Below are 24,665 nucleotides of genomic sequence, written 5' to 3' on the forward strand. Positions count from 1 at the left end.
TTACTTTTCCAGGCGCCAACGCACAAATGACTTATGTTTTGTCTCCCCCTGGTGGAGGAGACCAGGCAATGTATGCAGACCGACCAGTAGACGCGGTTTACACTCTGAACAGCACACCTGACCACAGCCCTGTTTGATTGTTTCTTCCTTTCTTTCTGGGAGCAAAATACGATGACCATGAACGGATTTTGATTGGGTTTCGGTAGCCCCGGGGCTACTGTCACAAACGCTGCGAATGCGTAGTCTCACACTGGGATATACGAGGAATTGGAATTGAGCTCAACAAAAAGCACAAAACAAGACGATAAGGAGGGATTTATTATTACACCGGCCCTCATTCTGTCAGTTAGTCATGCTCAGGCGTAGGCGAGGGGGAGTCAGGGTCGTTCACTAACCCCCAAAAGCCTCGATCTAAAGCGGCATTTTATTGTTTTTTGTTTTGGTCTGTAAAAGACAAAAAGTTTGGTGACAAGAGTCTGATGCAAAATATTCATAATGTAGTATAATTGTAAATTAATTCTGAAAACAATGAAAACCATGCAGCAACAGAAAAGAGGCAGCAAAAAGGCCCACTTGGTACAAGAAAACATATTTGAGCCCTCTTGGCTAACTACAGCCCAGAAATCCACATTCCCTATCCCTAGTATTTAAGTCTAAACCTCAAGGGTCTTTTTTAAATTAAAATACAGCAAATCAGCATTCATGATCGTCATGTCTGTAAACCTGGCTCACCCCAGGTATACGGTCTGTCGACTGCGGCCTCCTCCTCCAATGCTCAGGGTTCCACGGTGAAGCGAGGCCGCCTGGAGGTGGGCCACCGTAGGCGTGCGCTGGGTTCATCGTCTTGCCGTCACGAGGCTGAGGGGATCGAACCCAAGCGCAGAGGCGAGGCAGGAGGCAACGAGATTTCAAAGGAAAAGACTCTTCAACATGGAACTTGAACCACTTGGAAGAGGGGAAAAAACAGCAAACTCAAAAAGTAAAAAAAAAAAAAAGGACTAAGTTTACCGGGTAGTGAGCACAAGGGACGGTCTGTTAAGTACGGAGCAGAGTTCTCCACACAAGGCGAGGCTTATCTGGAGGAGGTCATTAAAACCTGCGTACCGGAGGCTTCCTCTCCCTTGACGGCTTCTCCGCCGAGCATCGCGGAGAGCTTTTATCTCCTCAATCCCCCCCCAGGATCATCTGCTCGACTTCCGACTCTGTCCTCCCCGGCTGAGCCTACTTCACCCCTCTATTCCTCCTCTCTGCCGTAGGAACAACTCCATGGCGCTTGCGGTGTGCACGGGGTCGATCGGGTGCTGCGTCGCGGCTCCGGGTGGGTGCCACAGCACGGGGCGGCACGCTCCGGGCGGGACTCCGGCGGGGGGGCCTTCTCCTCGGCCCCCGGGGCAGACGCCGCAGGGCACTTCTCCCGCTTCTGCGAACCTGACTCTCACTTCGTGAGCGGCGATACGCTGTACGAAGGCATCGACCCCGTAAATCAGGCCCCCGGTTTGGGAAAAGCTCTTTCACGCGCGGGACACCGGTGCCGGATGGCGCCGCCCCGTCGGGTTGTAATGCGAGGTCACGGGACGGGTGAACGCATCCAGACGGCTGCAACGTGACTGCTGGGAGAAGCCATTCCCAGACGGTGAAGACGATATTTAACTCTAAAAACATGAAAAAATTAGGCTGTCAGATTGAGAAAACATTCATATTCTAGTCACAAGTGCCTAAAAGCGTGCGGCGGTTCCAAATTGGAGCAGATGGTGAGGCAGCTTATTAGGGGTGAGGATATTCTGTTTTGCATTCATCTTACGTCTGTAGTCGGTCTACTTGATTATTTGCTGAGAAAACGTTATTTTTGCCCTTAATGAGGAGAACGGCATCCTCTGCGGCGCAGGTGAGAATGAACAACCCTCCTGTGACGGGTGAACGTTCTCCGTCGCCCTCGCCCCGTGCCTCGTACGAGCCGTCTGTCTGCGTCGCCGTTCCCTCGCCGTGTCTGTGGGACACGTTGTCGCCGCGGCGGCACGGCTCAGGGTCCTCACTTTGACCTTTCTCCCACGTGACATTACACCGTGTCTTCCTCTTCTCCAACCGGATGCTCCGCCTCTTTCAACACTCACGTCATCTACAAGAGCATCACTGTCCCCTTTGAGTCTGAATAAACAAACATTATTTTAGTTTACTTCGACTGTCTTATTTTTCTAATTAATTCACAGAAAATATCAAGTTGATCTTGTCTCCTTGAAGTTGCTGGGACTTGGAAAAACATTTGCAAAGTTACGGTTGATAAGGGAGGATAAAATAGAGGGCGATGACAACTTCATCACAGTCTTCATTTAGGGTTAAAACGTTAAACAAACACACGGTTTAATTATTTCTATATCCTGTTTAGGGGAGGACTGTCAAAGCAACGCGATACACAATTAAAGCAACTATCAGGTTCACAGGCAGATGAGGAAATTCTAGGTAGGAAATTATCTGTAGGAAATTATAGGATATGATATGGGCTCTGGGCACAGAAGTCTTCTATTCCCTCTTTAATTGCTGATATAGTATTGCTATGCCTATTATCATCATTAAAACATTTTCTTACAGTCTATGGGACGAATAGCCAGTTCAGCCAGCTTTTCCACTGCTGCACCATCGGAGCGACTGTTGGTGGGTGTGGAGCGCGGGGTCCCCAAGAGCCAACAGCAACGCCCTCCAACACGCAGGAGCAGCTACAGCTTCATTTTTAGCCTCAGTCATTTGTCAGGAGTTTATTGAACTTAACATATTATTCCAAAAATCACCTGCAAGACCACACAGCTGCTGCTCTGGAGACAGGCCCATGTTATATGACTCTAAATGGGGGCCCTCTTCTGACTGATCAGGAGTGGAAGACAACATTTTGGGGTCTCCATAAACCATGACTTTACATGAGAGGCCTTAGACACTAGTGCAGCGCTTTATCGCTGAAGTCTCGTAGATGAAGTGAGGAGAACGCCAACTTTGACAGTGCCATGGTGACACTTTCAAACGAAATGTTTAGGCTGTTACAGTGGGAATTTCAACGCTTTGTTGTCGGGCAATAAATATAAAGTTAGGGACAGCATAATCAAGCATCAGGCCCTGGCCTAGAGTAGTCTGGGGTTATCTATTCATTCATGTTCATATATATATACAGTATATATATATAAAATATTAATAATAATAATAATAATAATAATAATAATAATAACAATGTAAATATCATCATAGTATATCACAATATCAATATGTATATATATATTTATTTCTCGTTTTATAAATATATAAAAACATTTCTAAAAAAGAAATATATATTATGTATGTATATATTATTAATAAAAAACATATACATATATAATAAAAATAATTATTATGATTATTATTATAATGGTTATTATTATTATTTATATATATATATATTTCATCATAGTATATCACAGTATGTATATATTTATTATGTATGTATTTATTATCTTTGAAATATAAATATATTAAATATAGTCATAAAATATAAATATATATGTATCATTAATTAAAAAAAATATATGTATATAGGTATCACAGTATGTGTATATATTTATTGTTAATTTATTTTTATTTTGAATATAAAATATATAAAATATATATTTATAAAAAATAAAAATAAAAAATGGAAAAAATAAAACAAACAAACCAAAAAAACAGATCAGTACATAAAAGCAGCCAGCGCCGTGTGGCTTGTGTTTGTGGCGGAGCAGCGAGAGCAGAAGACGGAGCAGCGAGAACCCGGTCGGCGCAACTTGGAGGTCTCACCCCCGGAGCTCGCTGACTGCGGAAGGGAGCCGGATGAGCTAACGCTATAATTTATTCAGCCCGAACCTGCGGGAGGCTGGGACTCCGGGAGCCGCTTGAGGGGGTCCCTAACGCGTTGGGAGAGAGGAAGGGGCGCCCTGGCCACGGAGGACACGGCGTTACGGTGAACGGAGACGTTGCGCGGCGCGTCCCTGCACAGTATTGTGGGGAGCGCGGCTAAGTGTTAGCCAGCTAGGCTAACGCTAGCGGCACGGTGCTATGTGTTAGCCATCCAGGCTAAAGTTAGCCGGAGCGGGAAGTGGAGGCGACAGTCCGGGTGGAGGCGGGGGGAGAGCTGCGCGGCGAGACTGTTATTATACCGGTGAGTGGACCCTGGACTTGTGTGTATTTATCTGCGGTGAGTTGAGCGTTCGTGTTAAAAAAAAATGTGTTTAATTTTTTTTTTCCGCGTTAGGAGTTAGTGGAATAGTGACGTGATTCCTAGAGTGGGTCTGTTTGGCTGGTGCGTGTTGGAGCTGAACGTTGAGGCAACGTTTCGTCTCTCCCTCTGGCCCGCTCAGTGGCACAGATTGACACAGAACTAGTTACTTAAGTAGAAGTACAAATACCGCGACACAAAGTTACTCTGGTAAAAGTACCACATCTACATTTCTGTCGGAGTAAAAGTATAAAAAGTACTTGCTGTTGAATGTACTTAAAGTATCAAAAGTCCTTGTCATATCCAGTGCCCTGATATAACAAAACATTGTTGTACTCTATTACCTAAGTACTTGAAAAATGTACATAAGTACAGTAACTTTCCACTACGTATCCATGCGAGACGGTTTCTACCAGGTCATCCAGGCAGAGCTTTGTGAGATCAGTGCTCAGAGGTCAACCTTAATCCAACGTTTTCCTTTCTGCTTTCAGTTCCCCGGGGGATTCCATGTCTGCACCAACATCGGAAAGTAATAGAGATGTCTGTTGACGGGGAGACGACGAAAACGGGTGCTTCAGAAGGGAAAGTAACTCCCTCTGTGCAGCTGTCAGAATGCAGCGCGGCTTGCAACAGTCTTTCCATAATGGCTGAGGTCTCGCTGGGCGCCGCCGCCCGCTCAGAGGTGGCGGCCCCGTATCCCGCGCAGGCCGGCCTGGCCCTCCCGAATCGCGCCGGCTCCACAGACACTTGTTCAAACTCTGAGGGTGCTGAGAAGAAGGCGGCGCAGAACGAAAGCCATATAAACCGCAGGAACAGCTTGCACCCGTCCAAACAGCAGCAGAGACTGTCAAAGCGCAGAAACACTTCGAATTACGGATTCAAACATTCGACATCGGGCAAAAGAAGGCGAAGGGCCAACTCCGAGAGTGACTCTGTCCTTCCCAGCAATTTCCTTTTGGGCGGGAACATTTTTGACCCGCTGAACCTTAACAGCCTGCTGGACGAGGAGGTCAACAGGGCACTGAACGCAGAGACTCCCAAATCCTCCCCGCTACCCGCCAAGAGTCGAGACCCTGTTGAAATCCTGATCCCCAGGGACATCACCGACCCGCTCAACCTCAACAGCGGAATCGCAGACAGCAGCTTTTTGGTTTACCCGTTGAAGAGCGGTGGCAGAAGGAGAAACCGCAACAGACACCATGGGTGCGGCGGCGGCGGTGCTGGTGGTGGTGGTGGTGGGGGTCTTTCGGCCTCCCATCCCAACCTCACAGAAGCAGGGAAGGGCGGTGAAGTGAAAACCAGCGGCTCCGCACTGAAGCCAGGTGCGTTGAGCTCCTGCTCGGTCCCAGACGTCCCCGGAGAACCCGCCGCCCTCTCCGGCGTCGGCGGCGGCGAGGCGCATGACTCGAAGGACGCCGACTCTGCCGGCTGCCGGGAAGAAGCCACGGTGTCGGCATCTGGCCAGACGAGAAGCGCGGAAGACATAACTTCCCCCGCGCCAAACCAGCATTCGGGCAGGCGCAGACGCCGGCGCAACTCCAGCAAGATGGAGCCGGCCGCCGCACAGTGTGTTTCAGTCAGAAAACATGTACCTGCGGAGAGGGGTCCCGGCACGGGGCCAAGGGCCGGGCAGGGAGCCCGCCAGCCACAGCAGTCCTACAACCATCAGTCCTACAACCAGCATAAGCAACAACAGTCGAGGAAGTTCCAGTACGGCAACTACAACCAGTATTATGGCTACCGCAACCCTGGCACGAATGAAGACCCGCGGATAAGTGTGCTGCGTCCCGAATGGTTCCAGGGTAAAGACGTGCTGGATCTGGGCTGTAATTCGGGACATCTTACCCTCTACATTGCCAAAGTGCTAAGGCCGGCTCGCATTTTGGGCTTGGATATCGACAGTGGCCTTGTGCACGCCGCCCGAAAAAACATCAGGCATTATCTGTCGGCGCTGCAGACGGAGGAGGCCAGACGCACGACACAGGGAGGGAAAAGCACTGAAGGAGAAGAGAGGGATGGAAACCAGCAGCTGGTGGCTGCAGCAGACAAACAGGACAAGCACAAGCAGGCGGAGAGCCGCGATGAAAATGGGGAACACGCGAAAGGAGTTAGTAACCCTTCCGAGACGCCAAAGGACAATGTCTCCTGTCGCGTGGAGGACGCAGATACCCGGGAACGGGACGACACGACTGAGAAAAGCGTGCCGGATGGTTGTGGAGTCCTCCCCGCTGACTGCTCTTTCCCTGTATCCCTTCGGATAACGCGAGGACCCATCGCAGCACCTCCACTCACAGAGAAGCCGGCCCCAGCGCCTGGCGAGTTCCCTTCAAATGTGTCCTTCATTAAGGTAGTGTGTGTGTGTGTGTGTGTGTGTGTGTGTGTGTGTGTGTGTGTGTGTGTGTGTGTGTGTGTGTGTGTGTGTGTGTGTGTGTGTGTGTGTGTGTGCTTTATTCATCCCTGGAGGGAAATTACAGCATCGGAGCAGCTTACATCAAATCAATATGTCAAAATAAAGCAATAGAATAAGAAAATGGCAGCATACGGAAAAAAATTACAATAAAACTTAACAGTTAACTGTACATAATAAAAATATGGCCATCTAGCCTAAACCTTATGATTAAAAAAAAAATACCCCATAAAAAAACTAATAACAAATAAAATAAACTGGAAAAATTGGTAACATACAATAATTAAATAAACTTGACAGTGAACCATAAAGATAAACCTAAAGATAAGAAAGAAAATGGTTCTGTTAAATAAAACTAATGATAAAGTTAAATATAAGCCAAAGAATCTGACAAAAAAATGAACTTATAACATTTTACCAGTCTACAGAATGCCGGCAATGAACCTCATAATTAACAGTAAATGTACACCTCTGGAAGTAAAGAAGTTGTACAATGTGTATGTATGTGCGTGCAGGATTTCACCATTTGATTTTGATATACAAAGCGTTGAAATGAAAATTTAACCCAGCCCAGTGTCAATGTCATTAATACTTAAAGATTGCAAAGCATGTTCTTAATATCCTCAATATCAACTTACCCCTGATTATGTCATCCATACATGAGTTTCACGTCAAACGGTCACCATGTAAGAGAGAGGTTCTCCGTTGATCCGCAAGTTTTAATGTAAGTGAATAGGGCTCAGAATGAAAATCCACAGTCCACCAAAATCACACACAATGTCTCCTCGCAAATTATAGATGTAGGCAGATTTGATCATTTTGATACGATGGAGTTGGTACACTTGATTCCTTTGGGGTGTCATGGTATCACCGGGCCCGAGTGTTTTCTCCAACGCGCATCCATACAGGATTGACAATTTTAGATCAAATTGACAAATACATTTTTAGGAACGTTTTCTTTGTCGGTTATAGCTGAGTGGCCTCTTTAAACCAGAAAAATATGCTTTTACATTTGGGGTTTTATAGAACAAACAAACAGTCTTGGTGTTACATAATTATACCCTCTTTTATGTGCCCTACAATAAAGGGGCACTTTAATAGAATTTATTACCCAAATAAATGGCGGGCTTATTTATGTTGGACACAGTTATTTGATGCAGTACGCCTGATGTGTATTAAGTGATCACAGGTATCTTTTTTTAGTATGCACCTTGAAAACACTGATATGATTTGCACGTGTGACAAAAGTTTTTCGCAGGAAATGTGTTTCCGTCTCTCAGACTTGAAACTTCACTGTTCACTGAATATTCCTGCACAAATTTTAATTACACATGCATCAAATATTTCGACAGTTGCAAAGCTTAAGTTACACGTTCACAAACCAATTATTAGGCTCAAAATATTACTGACCCTTATTCGAGTCTGTATTTGAATAGCAAATGTGTGTGCCTTAGCCTTGTGAGAGCCTTGTGACAGCCTGAGTGCTAACAGTTTCCTCATCCTTTTGAATGTGTTTCGTTGAATTCATATTTCTCAATATTTATTTTTGTTTGGGACTGACTCAGTCGCCCTGGTTTTTGGGGGATTCAATATTGTAGCTGTGTGTCGTGTTTCAGTCCTGCGAGAAAAAAAAAAAAAAAAGGAAAAAAATAAACATTTAGTTTTATGTACCAGTCATAGCTGTTAAATAGACCAGCCGAGTCTGTATGACAATGTTCTCCATACATAATCTGTGGCTTTTCTGATTCGCTACGCTGCGGTTGAGAAAATTGGGGAGGGGAAAAAAGGTAGCGGGCTCTCCAAGGCAAACCCTTTCCAACTGTTATCTCGTTGTCTTTTTCGCCCTCAAGCAATTTCTTCCCGTCCGTCCTCTAAATTGTTTTACTATAAACATGAAATATCTCTTATCAACTCTAGTTCCTAATGTTGTATGTGATACAAATAAGATCTGATCATCCGGCCACCCCTGTGGTAAGTTTGCGACGCCCGTCTTTAATTTTTTATATATATATATTTTTTTAGGCCAACTACGTCCTCGAGAGCGACGAGCTGCTGCTGACCCAGCGGCCCGAGTACGACGTCATCCTGTGCCTCAGCGTCACCAAGTGGGTTCACCTGAACTGGGGAGATCGTGGCCTCAAGCGTCTCTTCCAGAGGGTGTACAGACATCTCCGTCCAGGAGGCATCTTCATCCTGGAGCCGCAGCCCTGGGAGTCCTACGCCAGGAGGAAGAAACTGACCGTAAGGCTGTGATGAGGGATGTTTTAACCAGAAGCAGGCCTTGTTGAAGACGCTCATGATTCAGGAGGCTGAAAATGCATTTAATTGCACAATTATTTTCTCACGTAGTTCCGTATGAAAATGAGAACATGGTTGTGGGGACGGCGGGGGGGGTCGATACAGCATAGTATCGCAATATTTTTCCCCGCGATATTGATACAATACTCTGCAAAGATGCCAAGAATAGATTTTTTTTAATTTACACATAAGGACATTTTACTTCAGTCAAAGGAGAAATAAATTATATTGCAGCATCGTACCACGATACTTTGTGTATTGCAAAACAATAATCATAATATTATCGTATATGGGATCCAAGCCTGGTGATTTCCACGCCTAGTGTGTGGGATAGATTGCATCTCTAAAGATATGAAGTTAAAACTATATCCAACTACAAAGGGAGACATCTCCGTCCGTATGTCCTTTGATGATCTCGACAACTGTTCTGCTTCACACTTGGCGGGTGTATCGCCGGGGGGCCAAGGACATGCGGTGTCAAAATTTGGACACGCGACACGTGTGATGTCAATGAACTTCCAATAAACGGGGACTGTTTATTGGAATTTTGACAGTTTACTGACCACGGCCAGCTGCGCTGCTTCATCAGTTCGTTGCGACCGCCCTTCACCCCTCGAGCACGCCCGATCTTTGCACTCTTGCCGAGGAAAGGCGGACCCCGCCACCAGTGGCGGAGAAGACGCATGGAGGAGCACTTCACAATGAATGGCTGCTTCTCATAACGTGCTGACACGTACCAAATACGAGAGTTTTTAAAGGGAAACATCTCAGGGTTCACCGCTCTTGAGATATACTCCGCTTTAAAATGCCTGTTTTTCTCTCCGTCTTCGCAGGACAGCATCAGCAAGAATTTTAACAGCATCTGCCTCAAACCCGAACAGTTTTCCACGTACCTTACAAACAAGGTTGGCTTCTCCAGCTATGAGTTCATTGCCACGCCCAAGTCTTCGATGAAAGGTAAATTCCGCCGGTCCGTTGGAAACCGCTGCCATTGTCGTGTCGCGCTGCGCGCAGCCGTCCACTAACGTCTTTGCTCTCCGTCCCTGCAGGTTTCCAGAGGCCGATCTACTTGTATCACAAGTGAGAGCTCTGCCTCCGAGGACGTTGAAAGTGAGCAACCTCAACCGCCATTTAACACTATGAGCACCACCCTACCATCCCACCACCCAGCCATCCCACCACCCAGCCATCCCACAACCCAGCCATCCTACCACCCTACCATCCCACAACCCAGCCATCCTACCACCCTACCATCCTACCACCCTACCAGGCCACCATCCCACCAGGCCACCATCCCACCATCCCACCACCCTACCATCCCACCACCCTACCAGGCCACCATCCCACCATCCCACCATCCCACCACCCTACCGTCCCACCACCCAGCCATCCTACCACCCTACCATCCCACCACCCTACCATCCTACCACCCTACCAGGCCACCATCCCACCATCCCACCATCCCACCATCCCACCATCCCACCACCTTACCACCCCACCATCCCACCATCCCACCACCCTACCATCCTACCACCCTACCAGGCCACCATCCCACCATCCCACCACCTTACCATCCCACCACCCTACCATCCCACCACCCTACCATCCCACCACCCTACCATCCTACCATCCCACCACCCTACCATCCCACCACCCTACCATCCTACCATCCCACCAGGCCACCATCCCACCACCCTACCATCCCACCAGGCCACCATCCCACCACCTTACCATCCCCCCATCCCACTATCCCACCATCCTCCCCCCTCACGGTCAGCAGGGCTCTGGAGAGGCCGAGGGAGAACGGGACCAAATATTGGTTATTTCGCCGACGACAAGTACACTTTTCCAGACTAAATATATTTTAAATCCTCTAAAAATGCTTTGAATCTACAACATAACGGCCAGGGTCAGAAGGGATTGGCCAAAAAAAACAAAAAACAGCTGCTTACCGCATCTGCTTCCTGGTTTTAAAAGTTCTGACCGCATTCAGTTCTAGTCTGTAACGTCTATTTAAATGACCGTAATAATAATAATACAATGCGCAGCCATATTGACAATAATTTGAATGATATATATTTTTTTTTTGTGTGTGTTTTTGAATTGTAGGCTACATGTTGCCGATTTATATTTTAAAGTGGAATGTTCAGCATTGACCATTTTCACCATCAAAATGGGTGAGGAGCACGTAGCAACGCGGGGTGGTTGATGTTGAAAAGGAGGTCTTTTCCCTTCAATCACTTTGTCAGATGCGACCTGCGTCTTTCCATCTCGCTAGTGTCCGGCGTGCAGGTGTTATTCAGTCTCAACGCGTGCGGTATGTTTAAAGTGGCAATGTCGAAGTTTAATCTTACGGTATTTCAAAAATATATCCACATCAGTTTCACTCTAAACTGCGCTTTGAACCTAGACCTTGTATCCTTCGCTTCATGGACTTTTCCTTTTTTTTTTTTTTTTTTTTTTTTTTTTTAAACTTGGTGTTATTACCTCAAAAAAGAGAAGCTTCCATCGGAGAAATGTAGATTGATGTGTTTAAAAAGGGATTTGGAGTACGCATTTTCTTTGTTGTTGTTTTTTTTTTGTTTTTTTTGTTTTTTTGGATGGAGGGGTCCTTAATGTACATTTTGGAAACTGTTATTGGCCTGTGGTCTGTTTGACTTGATTGTCACATGGTACTTCGATACAACGATCGTCGGTTCTGGAGCGGTGTTCAGCTGCGCTTTAGGACTTAATGAACTATTTATCAAAAACAACAGTGCTTTTTTTTTTCTTGATGTTTTTGCAGTGGCGGAGCCCTTTTGTTATGTGTCGTTTTTAAATGCCTTCACTCCGGGGATAAATACAGTATATATCTGTCTATCTCTCTCGCCGTACAATTATGGAAGAAGTATTGTGCAAAAAGTTCTGAAGGCCTGCAAATTCAGCTTTGGCATTTTAATTCCTTTATGGTCTTACTCGCGTGCCCTGTTTTGAATACATGTGGCCACCTACTCATTTAAATTGTCTTCAATTTGATGTTAAATGTTGACAAAAACAGCGCAAATTAATGCAACGATACTATTATTTAAAAAGATAATAATAATAAAAATTGGTCATTTTTGTTATTGCTGTTCCCTTTGCAGTGATCGGTCAAAATGACTTACTACTACTACTGTAATATTCTCTACTTTTATTTAAAACCTGACAATGTTTCTCAGTCTGGCAAGGGAAAGACAGCTCTAAATTATTCACTTTGAGGCCGTATTCCCATGGATATTCCCATGGATGCTCACGATCCCCTGCTCTAGCTTCCTGGTAGAATCAAAATGTTATTTGAAGGGTTGAGATGATGAGGAATCGGGTGTTTCTATTCCAAGTGATTGATGTTATAAAGGTTTTTTTTTTTGTTTTGTTTTTGTTTTTTAACTATTGACAATATTGAGTTTGTGTTTGACTTTATCAGTTTCCATTGTTTCTTGTCTTGTTCAGACTTTGCTGCCAAATTGTAAAAGTCAATGTCGCAGGGCCACAGTTTATTTTACACTTTTTTTTTTTTTTTTTTGGATAATGAATTGGATTGATTGTCCAGCTCTGTAAATCAACATGTCACACGAAAGTAAATCCTTATGTCGTCGCTTGTTCATGTTGGCAGGAAACGAGATGTTGGATCTCATCTTTTTGTTTTTGGAACAGCTCTACAAAGCTTTCGATATATCGACACACTCCCTTTATTTAATACAGGGGCATTGAATTTGGTTTAATGTCCTCAAAATAAAACCGAGGCATCCAATCCTTTTGGAACCATCAAAAAACTTATACACGGATACAAACATTTTTGAGGATGATTTTTATTTTTTTATTTTCGTCGAATGGCAAAAGACGAATTGAGTTCATGGTCAGTTTAAAAGTGAAAATCCTGGTGTTCCCCAAAGCTAAGACAATCTGACTCTCAGGCTCCAATAAACCTACAGCTCATACCTGTATTTGAAAATACATCTTTCTTTGAGCAAAGTTCAGTTTTAAAATTTTCAATTTACAATTTTTTTTTTTTCCTTTAACCCTGGAGTTCACGTTAAAGTGAAAGTGGGTTCAAACCAACACTTTATGATCCTGAAAAAGGGCTTCTTTACTGTCAGAATTGTTCGTTTTATTATTTACTTCAAATTATTGCGGAGGAGCTTGAAGTGTATTTTGTAATATTTTAGTGGACTCATCAGCACACATCTGCGTTTCACCTACTTTGAGTTAACTTGCAAAACGTATGTTTTTATGTTCGTTTCTTTGCACTAGTTAAGTTGCAGCTTATTGGATGTACGAGCGGATTCATCAAATTAGAGCCACGTGTTCAGGGCTTCTTTGTTTTCGGGTTGGACATGTTTGCTGGAGTTGTTGTGACATTAAATGCTTTCCTAGCCTTCAGCTTCACGCCCTCTTTTGTACTGACGTGACCTTAGGGGATTCATTTGGTTTTTAAAAGTTGTTGCTCATTTACAGCACCGCTTGGTCGCATTTACGTATTGATGTTTTTTCCAATTCCTTTTTGGGGGAAACCCCGTTTGGGATGAGAATGCGTTGGACGGATAACGTCGTAGAATTTCAGCAAGTGTGTTGTTCTTGTTTTTGTTTTCTCTTTAGATAGGACGCGTGGCTCTCGCACATGGCCGATCTCCGGCAGGCGAGATGACGGAGCTCTTCGGCTCCCGACTTTGACTTGGTTGACCAACTTTTAGAGTCGTGCAAATGTTTTCTAGGACAAAGACGTCGAACACGACAGCGCAAACAGTCGTGGCAGTCTGTGAAGTGTTCCGTCGCTCGTTTCTGTTCACTTCGCGGGCGGATCGCTTTTGCCAAACTCTGAAATGTCATGACATATTCCTAATTTCTGTCTACAGCGGCTTAAAGTCAATGTTTAACATGCACCTTAACCTGCTGAAATGGATTTTGTTTTTTGTTTGTTGTTTTTTCTGGTAAACCGTTTTGGGTAGTTTGTCTATCAGTCAGGGAGTTTTCATATTTTCATGCCTTGAAGAAATATGTGAATGTTTTTCCATGTTTTAAAATATAATTGATTAATTAAAAAAATGTCTCCTCTTTGATTCTCTACGGTGCACGTTGTGGCGCGGAATCCCCTGCGAATCATTATTTGCACTTATACAACTGCTAATTTAAAAAAAAAAAAAAAGTCAAATTTGTCAAACTGCTGTGTTAAGGCTCTAATTTTTACAAAGAGAAACATTTTGTGACTCGCTTTTGTTATAGTGATGGTTGATATTTACCGGTTCCCAGTTTGTATCGGTGAAGCCCAGAGGCCCGACAGTATTGAAACGTGGAGGTGGCTTGTTGGAGACCACGCAGTCAAACAGAAGAAGTTAAACGTTGTACCTAAGTTTGTTGTGGGGGGGCCTCCTGTTTTTGAGGTTTGAAGGAACACACTGCCATCTAGTGATGGAGAGAGAGAGAGCACGTGGTTTGATTCAGGTACCTTTGCTGCGTTGGATCCAGTCATTAGAGGAGCACTGCATCTGTTCACACAGGGAGTAAACAACCTGAAATGACGACACGTCCCTCAATGTATCTTCCCTTTTACTGAGCACTGGAATGCAAAAGACGCACGCATAGGGAAAACAATCATCTAAAATGATAAATGAGGAACAAGTAATAAATAAGTAATAAAATAATAATGAGTTCTACATTTCTCCTGACCTGGTACCTGCCAAAATTTTAATATAGAGGCAAAGTCTGTGGTGTTTTCCTTTGGAATATTGAAAGAAACGACTTTGCAACTACTCCCAGCGGTGCCTCCTTTGGTGAAAGTGATCGATATTCTTTCCACCTGCCGGGACACAGTCACTCCGGTCTCTAACGCCAAAAACCAAAATGCTTTGTGGCCATTTTGGGGCCCTTTGATAGAGACACTAAAATAACTCCGCCGATTAAAAAAGGGACGACTGCACCGATCCATCCAAATGATTGTGAAGGGGAAAAAATAATACTGCCATCACAGACGGAAATGTGGGACAAAGGGGACAAATACAATCACTCATTCCCAGTAGAGGGAGTAGTTGTAATTAGTTACTTCCACGGCTATGTGTGCCACCCTAAAACCATAGGCTTTGTACATTAACTGGAGTAGGCATAGCCTGTGGCGGCGTTTAAAAAAGGAAAAAAAGGATCCCTCCCAAATTCCTTGCTGTCGGATGCGGCGGCCCAGGCCCGTGTGTGATGTGATAAAAACGGCGAAGATAGAAAGCCTCATGTAAACAGATTTGTGGGGGTTCGCTCCATTGTGGTGGTGCCACGCTGCACTGTCTGAATAGTACAAAGATTCAACCCAGACGACAATGCCGCGCACAATGCGGTGGCCAATGTTTACAGATAGAGTCCGCGCTTTTAACCTCTGCCGCCCCGGGCCGGTCCCAAACCATCTTCAGACCCCGGCTCAAAACTCCCGGCCGCCAATCGTCACTGTGAAAACAAGGTGGAGATGGGTTGTCTGTTTGAATAATTAATCCCGACGAGCTTTTTAGCATGTTTTCATTGGTTGCGTTGCATACCAGGGTAAATCACCCTTGGAAATCTTTTTTTTGTCCTGTTTTGACTTGATGGTCGACGGTATTGGCGATTGCTCCGTCCAATATTAAGACGTTTGCTCTTGGTTTGGCGGCGTTGCGGCGTCGCTTGGCCCATGCCAGGCGATTGGCTGCCCAGACGTAGATTCAACAGTATAACAACAATATAAACACAGACACGAGGCGTAACACTTCATTCACAAAAGCTCCATTCCATCACGGCTATTTGGGTCGGTCACTTGACCGTCATTGTCTCCTAAGAGCGCGGTGCTGAGCGGAGTCACGCCACGCTACACCCAGACTGCTCTGCGTGCTGTTACCAGGGGTCAAATTAGCGGGGTTGGTTTAACATGCAGCGTTCCTCCACAATAAATATCAAATCAACACACGGTCATTTGAAAAAGCTTCCAAAAATAAATACATGAAACAGTGTTTTTGTTTAGTTTTTTCCCCTGTGCATTTATTGACAGCCGTTTCCATCTTTGAATGCAGAACACATTACAACCTGTCACAAAAGCATTCTGAGGCTCAGCGGTGGGTTTTCCGACAGCAAGGCTTGTCTTCTTTTACTGTTTTCATGTCTGCAAGGGAGAGAGTTTGGTTGCGGGGAAACACTATCAACACTCCTTGCAGACCGGACAAAACATCCAGCAGGTTCGAGAGGTGTCAAGCGGTTGCCATTGTAGTTCCCATTGTTTCAAATGGTAATAATTAAGCTCCCTCCCCTGTTTGACTCGAACTCGAAACACGCAGATCGGCCGTTATCCCGAGGCGCTCTGCAGGGGACAACTCGAAGGTTGGGAAACGCTAAAACCGCACGGCACAGCACCTGAAAGTGAACACACGACACAACACGGCCTTCATGTTAGAATGCGTCGGACTCGGGCTCTTCGTGTCGCTCCGCGTCTGCGTTTTTCCACCCCCCCCGCGGGCCTACCTGTATCTGCGTGGGCAACCGTGGTGACCGACGATGTACTCCTGGGCATAGCAGAACCGTCTGCAGAGTCCTCTATACCCGCAGGTCCAGTACTGCGTCTCTGCATCGTCGGCTGCTGGTCGTCGGCGAAGCACCACAAACACGTTGTGAGAAAACGCATCAAGGAACATACAAACATCACACAGTATCATCCACATCACGGTCCTGCATTTCAACACGCGCCCGCCCCCGCTCGCAAACCCCGGGGGCCGCCCCCGGACGCGAGTGGGCCTCCAGGGCTACCTCGCTGAGAAGACAAAAGCCGCGCCCCCCCGCGCGTGCGCGGGGAAGGCGGCGTGTGGAAGGAAAAAGGCGCGTCCCGCCGCTTACCCTCCCCGGCGGAGAGCATCAGGAGGAGCACGAGGAAAAGCAGGCTGAATCCCTTCATTTCAGGGGGGGGGGGGGGCGCGGCCGGGCTCTCGCGCAGTGCCCGTTCCCGGGGGCTGATGCTGCATTTATACGGCATTTGCAGCCCAGGGGAGGAGTCGCCCCCTGCGCTCTGTCCAAATCACAATAACACACGTTACTGTCAATGTGGCCCCGGATAATAGCCAGGGCTGGATGCTGTGGCTGTGAGGCTACTTCACTCCCCTCCCTGGGGGCGGGCGGAGGGGGGGACGCCCGGTGGGTCCACTTTGACGGAACCTTAGAGGAAAAAATAAATAAATAAATAAATAAACAACAATAATAATAATAAAAATCATAATAATGGCGGTGCACCGTACTTACATCAATCACTAATCGCGGGGCAGTGCAGCAAAGCAGAGTCAGAGGAGGGAGGACGTCGTTTGACCGTAAAAAAAATAAAAATAATAATAGTAATAAAATAATAAAAAAAAAAAAAATAATAATAATACATACGTACATACATAAAATACGGGTGGGGGGTGTGCTTGTGTGGTTTTGCGGCCGTTTTTTTTTTGTTGTTGTTGTTGTTGTTGTTTGTTTTGTTGTTGTTTTTTGAGAGGTAGGGAGAGAGAGAGGGAGAGGGACCGCGCTCTGCCCCCGCTGCGTCGGCTCGCGTCTGAACGCGGCCGTGGTTGATGTGATAGTGCTGATGCTGTCAGACTGAGATCTAACTACACAAAACGCGCGGCTCCGGTGACGCGGGGGGCCATTGTCGCCGCAACAATGACACCAAGGTGAGGCGGGGCGATCTCCGCGCACAGCATGCCCCCTGGTGCCGGCGGCGGGGTCAGCGACGCGCCCGCTGCCCGCTTTTGTTGACGTCGTCAGCGGGACCGGCGGGTCGCGGCGGTTGGTATTTATGTCGCTGTTTTCCGCGCGGACCGTTCGGTCGAAGACAGCGGCCGCTTAGCGACGGTGTCAGCGTAGCGCCGGCGAGGACCAGCGAGGGCTACACACGTTGTTTGTGTACACACCCCCCCCCCAAAAAACACAAAACAAAAACAAAAACAAAAACAAAAACAAAAAACAAAGGGGCTGAGTTTGAGAGGAAGGTGAGAAGAGCGAAGCTCTGCGAGAAAGGAGCTGGAGTCAAAAGTAAAACAGAAGGAAGGAAGGAAGGAATGGAGGAAGGAAGGAAGGAAGGAATGAAGGAAGAAAGGAATGAAGGAAGGAAGGGAGGGAGGAAGGAAGGAAGGAATGAAGGAAGAAAGGAATGAAGGAAGGAAGGGAGGGAGGAAGGAAGGAAGGAAGAAAGGAATGAAGGAAGGAAGGAAGAAAGGAATGAAGGAAGGGAGGGAGGAAAGCTGGAATGAAGTAAGGAATGGAGGGGGGAAGGAAGGAAGGAATGGAGGGCACGGAGAATGGAAGAGAGGGAGGAAGGAAGGCTCGGTTCTGCTCTGCGACGCTCCTCCAAAACAAAAACAAATAAAAATCTTGAATCTTGAATCCTCCTCCTCCTCCTCCTCCTCCTCGGCGCCGACAATAAACATTTACAAACACGTTCAAAACAAAACAAAACAAAACGTCAAACTGCGCTGATGACGTTTCCTCAAAACGTCGCGCTACTAATTGGGAAACAGCGCGTGTGCGTGGGGGGGGGGGGTCGTGCAGGAAGACATTTTGTTCTTTTGTTTTTGATTTGATTTATTCTTTGTTCGTGTATTGTCACCGTGGACGACGACGAGAGGATCTTTGTTTGTTTGTTTGTTTGTTTGTTTGTTTTGTTTTGGAGGCACCACGTGGTCGTGTTCACCCCCACGCGCAGGGCGGCGCTCGCGCCTTTCGAAAACACCCCCCCCCCCCCGAACACCGAGTGCGCCTGCGCAGAACTTCCCCGTTTCGCCCCGCGCGTCGGCCTGGCTCCATCATTCCAAGATGGCGGACCTCCTGGGCTCAATCTTAAACTCGATGGAGAAACCTCCGACAGTCGGCGACCAGGAGAGCCGACGAAAGGCCCGAGGTACCGACACTCGAGAGCACAAATACTACCGACGCCTTTTTCTTTTACAAAAAAAAACAAAAAAAAATCAAAGTAAATACTCAACCGAGGGAGCGCGTACGAGGCGTGGACCGGGCGCTTATGGAAATGGCAAAAACAAAACACGGTCCCGGAGCTGGCGGCGCCCGACCGCTTGTCGGTGACGCATGCGCACTCGCTCGGCCCCGCCTCCCGGGAACACGGGGATGTAGGTCAACGTGCGTCGTGATGTGGGAGAATGTCAACACCAGCACAAATACCAACGTTCCTTCCACTTTATTTCATCATGTTGTCACAATAATATATATATATATAAAAAAAAAAAAAAAATATCCATATTTAAATTATTTAATTATTTAAAAACCCTCATATTTTGTTCCCTGGCACTGTTTATAAGAGTGGCCGCATTGCAGCAGTAATAATATTCTACTTCCACCACTCATAACGATAATAATAATTATGTATAGCTGCAGGCAGCAATGCATGGGGTCCAGGGTGGTCACAGCAATTGCACCAACGGCGATGATGGGGTCAATTGAGGACAGTTCAGTCTTCCTCGTTCTCGGGCTGCTCCCGATCATCTGCCTCCTTGCCTGCTGCCGGATCATCTTCCCCCCCGAGGACAGTTCAATCAAACGTGGTTATTAATGCGCTGCGCTTTGTTTAAAGGAGGATAAAGAAAAAGCGCAGCGCACTTCGTGCTGGACCCCTAATAATAACCCTCTGCCTACCATAACATTGTTTTTTATTTGTCGCCATTCTAAAGACAAACACAATCCTTTAGTATTTAAGTATACGTCCATCAAATGTATTCGCAATGGATGCATTGCATGCCACTGAAAGCAAATAACAGCTCACAGAAAATCGGAACTTTTATCCTTTTAGAGCAAGCGGCTAGACTCAAGAAGATGCAGGAAGAAGAGAAGAGAAGGAAAGCAGAGTTTCGGAAAAAGGTGAGACGCCTATGGCTTATACTTAAAATGTTACCCTATGCTGTATCACTCCAGAATATACACTATGTAAGTGAGTCGCTCCGTAGGTTTGCTTCAGTTTTCTGATGCACCTTTGCGTTAGCTTTTCTTCCGTCTGTGTTTCTGTGTATCTCTCTGTATCCTCTACTGAGACGTTCCCCACCCTCTCCCCAGATGGAGAAAGGAGTGTCCGATTTCATCCAAGACAGTGCACAACAGAAGAGGAAATACAATCCCATGGGAAAGATTGAGAGGAGTATATTGTAAGTCATAATAACTGTCATCGTAGCGCACACTTGGTTAGTACCAGCGTTGTATACTTTAGAGGGATACACAACCCGACTTTTTTTCTTTTTTTCTTTTTTTTAAACAATAAAAACAACTTTCACTTCTTTTAAACAAGGCACGATGTGGCAGAAGTTGCCGGTCTTACTTCATTTTCCTTCGGTGAGGATGAGGAGAGTCGCTATGTCATGCTTTTTAAGAAGGTAGGAATGCTTTGGTTTAATCCAGTGTTGTACTTTCATGAGCATGTGGGTTATCAATTAAATCTATTGCTATAGCATTGTTGGTAACATCTTATGTGCTAATCATGGCGTATTGAGTATCAATACTCTCCAGAATATCTCCAGTACAAAATCTGTTACCAACAGCATGTCAAACAGGTCAGATATTAAAGAAAGACATTTTTATTTCCTTTTTGACACATGGAAGCATGTTATATGCCTCTAATGTAGGAACTTTATTATATATCAATCATTTTGTTTTAATAAGCCTGAAATTACAGTATACATCCATGGATTACACTACTCAGCCACAACATTAAAACCACCTGCCTAATACTGTGTAGCTCCCCCTCGTGCCGCCAAAACAGCTGTGACCTGTGGAGGCATTGACACCATAAGAGCTCTGAAGGTGTCCTGTGGTAACTGACACCAAGACGTCAGCAGCAGATCCTCTAAGTCCTGGAAGTTGTCAGTTGGGGCCCCCATGGATCAGGCTTGTTGTTCCAGCACATCCCACAGATGCTCGATTGGATTGAGATCTGGAGAATTTGGCGGCCAAGTCAACACCTTGAACTCTTCGTCATGTTCCTCAAACCATTTCTGAACAATGTTTGCAGTGTGGCAGGGAGCATTATCCTGCTGAGGAGGCCACTGCCATCAGGGAATACTGTTGCTATGAAGGGGTGGACTTGGTCTGCAACAATGTTCAGGTAGGTGGTACATGTCAAAGTAACATCTACATGAATGCCAGGATCCAAGGTTTCCCAGCAGAACATTGTCCAGAGCATCACACTGCCTCAGCCGACTTGCCTTCTTCCCATAGTGCATCCTGGTGCCATCTCTTCCCCAGGTAAACAATGCACACAAACCCGGCCATCTACATAATGTAAAAGAAAACGTGATTCATCAGACCAGGCCACCTTCTTCCATTGCTCCATGGTCCAGTTCTGACGCTCACGTGCCCATTGTAGGTGCTTTCAGGGGTGGACAGGGGTCGGCATGGACACTTTGAAAGGTCTGCAGCTACACAGCCCCATACGCAGCAAGCTGTGATGCACTGTGTTTTCTGACACCTTTCTATCATAGCAGTATTCACTTTTTTCATCAATTTGTGCTACAGTAGCTCTTCTGTGGGATCGGACCAGTTCACCGGTCGTCCTTCCTTGGAGCACTTTTGGCAGGTACTAACCACTGCATACCGGGAACACCCCACAAGACCTGTCGTTTTGGAGATGCTCTCACCAACGTCCAGCCGTCACAATTTGGCCCTTGTCAAAGTGGCTCAGATCCTTACCACGCCCAATTTTTTCCTGCTTCCAACACATCAACTTCAACAACTGACTGTTCACTTGCTGCCTAATACATCCCACCCCTTGACAGGTGCCACTGGAACCAGACGATCCAGGTTATTAAATTCACCTGTCAGTGGTTTTAATGTTGTGGCTGATCGGTTTACATCGCAACCTTGTAGTGAAAAAGTGGTCTCAGCGCGTCCCCGATTACGATTGTATTTGGCTTTCCTCCGCGGCAGGAGTTTGCCCCATCAGATGAGGAACTGGAAGCCTATCGCAAAGGGGAAGAGTGGAATCCTCAGGTGGCAGAGCAACGTCGCAGACTCAAAGTAAGGCTACCACAACCTGATTTGTATCCGAGCCGTTGAGTATGATCTCCCAATCGAATTTCTCTCACTGCCTCTCACCGTCTGTTCAGGAGCAGGCGGCGTTGGAAGAGGCGGCTGCCAGTCAGTCCAAAAAATCGGAGGCGTGTCCGAGCTCCAACTACAGAGACAAATACAGCCACCTCATCGGCACCTCTGCTGCCAAGGACGCAGCGCACACACTAGAGGCAAACAGCGCTTATGGCTGTGGTGAGTGTCTGGGGACGTCAGAGTTGAACAAACGATGCGTAGCTTGCGGAGCTAGTTCTGTCAGACAACTTGACGGCGCCACATGCTTCCACGCCCTTATTTGGCCGGCCTATTTAAACAGTCGGTCCCTCCTGCCCCGCCCGTTTTGCTACACTCCCTCCACCTTCTCTACTCTCCTATCCAATGGGTATTCAAACTCATCACTACTTTTTATTTTCTATGTTTGCTGTACACCTTGCCTGCGGCGATGAGCAGTAGAGCCCAGGTACCAAACTCAAACGATGCAAAATGTATATAATTTCCAATTAAATCTGTAGAGTTGTCCGTCAGAACTGCTTTCGGCCATTCCTTAAAACCTTCGGTTCACAATTCTCATTAGTCTCCCTGTCTCACTAACCATTATTTGTCAATTAAACCCACCAGTACCTGTGGCCAACAAGAGAGACACCCGCTCCATAGAGGAAGCCATGAACGAAATCAGAGCCAAGAAAAAGCAGAAGAGAGAGGACGGGAGCGAGCCACAGTAACTCCTGAGTTCCTTCATTTCCCCCTGTTTCTATAATTGTGTGTGGAAAAAAAAAAATGTAAAGCAATATGTGTTAAAAACATACAAGCAGATCCCATCATCAATCAGCTGAACAGTATTCCATACCATATTGCCAGATTTTAAATGAGCACAAATTGGACTGGGAGATATGGATACATTTGTTGTCACGGTAACAAGAGGGAATTAACTAATTAAACTTGTGTAGATACACACCGTTTTTAAATTATTCATTCCCTGTTAAAGGATCCAACTATTATGAGGAAATCTGTGGTCAGATCTTGGAGTACTACATATTATGAATGGTGTGAGAACTTACCCTGTTACCTGTCCTTGGCCTGAAACCAGTGCTCTGAAGCTTTTTATCTCTGTTCATCTTTTTAAATATTAAAGAATGTGTCGTTTCATCACTTTATATCTGTCAGCGATTGGAACTTCAAAATCATCCGTGAGGTCCGTCGAGGTGTGGGTTTCAAATTCCAATTTCCCTTTCTTTTCATCCCTGAACCCGGGAAAACCCGCGTTCCCGTAGCAACCCCTCCTGCTTTCGTGATGGCGTTTCAAGATGCTTAAAAGAGAAAAAAAAAAAAAAAAAGGGCCCCAAAGTCTGACCCGTGCGAGGATCTCGTTTTACCATCCACAAACGGCAACGCTTGTCACATTTTTGCGCTCAGTCCCGAGAAGAAGAAGAAGAAGGTCATCCGTGCAAATGTGAACCTGGAGGGCTCGACCGATTTCATCAATTACAGAAACTTTTATCTAAATATATAGAAAAACCTGTGCACAGTGCAGCGGTTTGAAAGGACTTTCTACCTGTCGACCGTTTGAGCCAGAACGTTTGGCGGGATCCCGTGACTTCACTGAGTCTCATTGTCTGTTTCGAAGCCGTGAATTTGTGGCTTTTCCTCCGCGGGCGAAAGTTTTATGACCCGAGACTTGATGTGAGGTTGTTATGTTGTTGTTTTTTTTTTGTTTTTGTGTTGGTCAAAGGAAACTGGTGAAAATCAACCAATCAATCTACTGATCTGTCCAAACGTCTTTTACGATGCCGTGCATTAGATTAAACTGAGATATAACAGTGGTGGGTGAAAATGTATGTTTCTCTTCCTTTTCAACGTGCTCGCTAAATGTTTGGTATTAACGTGGTGCGCTCCGGTGCACACGTTCATTGATAAAAGGCCTCAATTCATTTCGAGGCATGTATTAGAAGTTCATCGTTAACCTTTAAGTGAGCTGGAAGGAGTCATAATGGTAAAAAAAAATTGCACCCTCCTTCCTTTGTCATATTCCGGAAGCCTTCATTACCATTTTAGAATGTGGATGATATGTTTGTTTTTTGCCTGCCTGCGGCTACACTTGTATTCCTGTAACTTTCTCTCCTGGTGATGTCCTTTATTTATTAAAACTAGAATACTAAAGCCAGAAGTGTTCTTTTCGTAAATGGGGACAGGTTACGACGACGCGGATCAAAGTGAATGCAATTTCACGGCCGTTTCGGCTGCACGCAACATTACATTCATTATCACTATAATCATGGACTGGTCTTGAACTGCTCTGAGCAATTCTCAAATAATCCTCAGGGCCCTTTTCAGTGGATTCACCAGCGAATGATCTCTATTGAATTGTCAGTCTTGAATCCACGTAATTCTCAAGTAATTCTCTCACAGTATTTTCGTTTTGGGCACTTTTTCAATAAATTCCTTCGGTGGACTTCACTGGACGCCACTGTCAGCATCATACTGGTCCTTGAGGAGTTTTGAAACACGTCCTTTAGTGCTCAAAAAGATCACACCGACACTCTATTATTACATATAGACGGTAACCAAAGAGCTATAATAACAATAATAATAATAATCTTTATTTAGTATAGCATCTTTCATACACAACATGCAACTCAAAGTTCTTTACATTAATAGAAGACGATCAAATTGTAGTAGTAATAATAATATAAC

The 24,665-nt window shown here is 45.8% G+C and overlaps 3 protein-coding genes across 4 annotated transcripts; 2 read left to right on the forward strand and 1 right to left on the reverse strand.

The window, feature by feature from the left end:
- Positions 1 to 4,853: 4,853 nt before the first annotated feature.
- mepcea (methylphosphate capping enzyme a) lies at positions 4,854 to 9,999 on the forward strand (the record flags this gene model as incomplete). The annotated part of the gene is made up of 4 exons (XM_080013576.1): positions 4,854 to 6,557; positions 8,640 to 8,858; positions 9,749 to 9,872; positions 9,965 to 9,999. The coding sequence occupies 4 exons, from the start codon at positions 4,854 to 4,856 to the stop codon at positions 9,997 to 9,999; spliced, it is 2,082 nt and encodes a 693-aa protein (XP_079869702.1).
- A 5,979-nt stretch (positions 10,000 to 15,978) lies between these two features.
- Positions 15,979 to 17,836, reverse strand: defbl2 (defensin, beta-like 2). 2 transcript variants are annotated; one of them, XM_080013979.1, is made up of 4 exons: positions 17,169 to 17,836; positions 16,770 to 17,084; positions 16,401 to 16,512; positions 15,979 to 16,292 (listed from the first exon to the last, which is right to left on the reverse strand). In XM_080013979.1, exons 2-4 carry the CDS (start codon positions 16,903 to 16,905, stop codon positions 16,271 to 16,273), a joined length of 270 nt encoding a protein of 89 aa, XP_079870105.1. In that variant the 5' UTR covers positions 16,906 to 17,084; positions 17,169 to 17,836; the 3' UTR covers positions 15,979 to 16,270. The 2 variants fall into 2 exon arrangements, with proteins under 2 accessions (XP_079870105.1, XP_079870104.1); XM_080013978.1 differs by having other exon boundaries at positions 16,401 to 16,515.
- Positions 17,837 to 18,705: 869 nt separating this feature from the next.
- spag7 (sperm associated antigen 7) lies at positions 18,706 to 24,138 on the forward strand. Its single transcript, XM_080013384.1, has 7 exons — positions 18,706 to 18,807; positions 19,711 to 19,778; positions 19,971 to 20,059; positions 20,200 to 20,284; positions 21,834 to 21,923; positions 22,013 to 22,169; positions 22,593 to 24,138. The coding sequence occupies exons 1-7, from the start codon at positions 18,723 to 18,725 to the stop codon at positions 22,694 to 22,696; spliced, it is 678 nt and encodes a 225-aa protein (XP_079869510.1). The 5' UTR covers positions 18,706 to 18,722; the 3' UTR covers positions 22,697 to 24,138.
- Positions 24,139 to 24,665: the final 527 nt, after the last annotated feature.

This window comes from Zeus faber (genome assembly GCF_960531495.2).
Source record: "Zeus faber genome assembly, chromosome: 14".
Taxonomy (NCBI): Eukaryota; Metazoa; Chordata; class Actinopteri; order Zeiformes; family Zeidae; genus Zeus; species Zeus faber.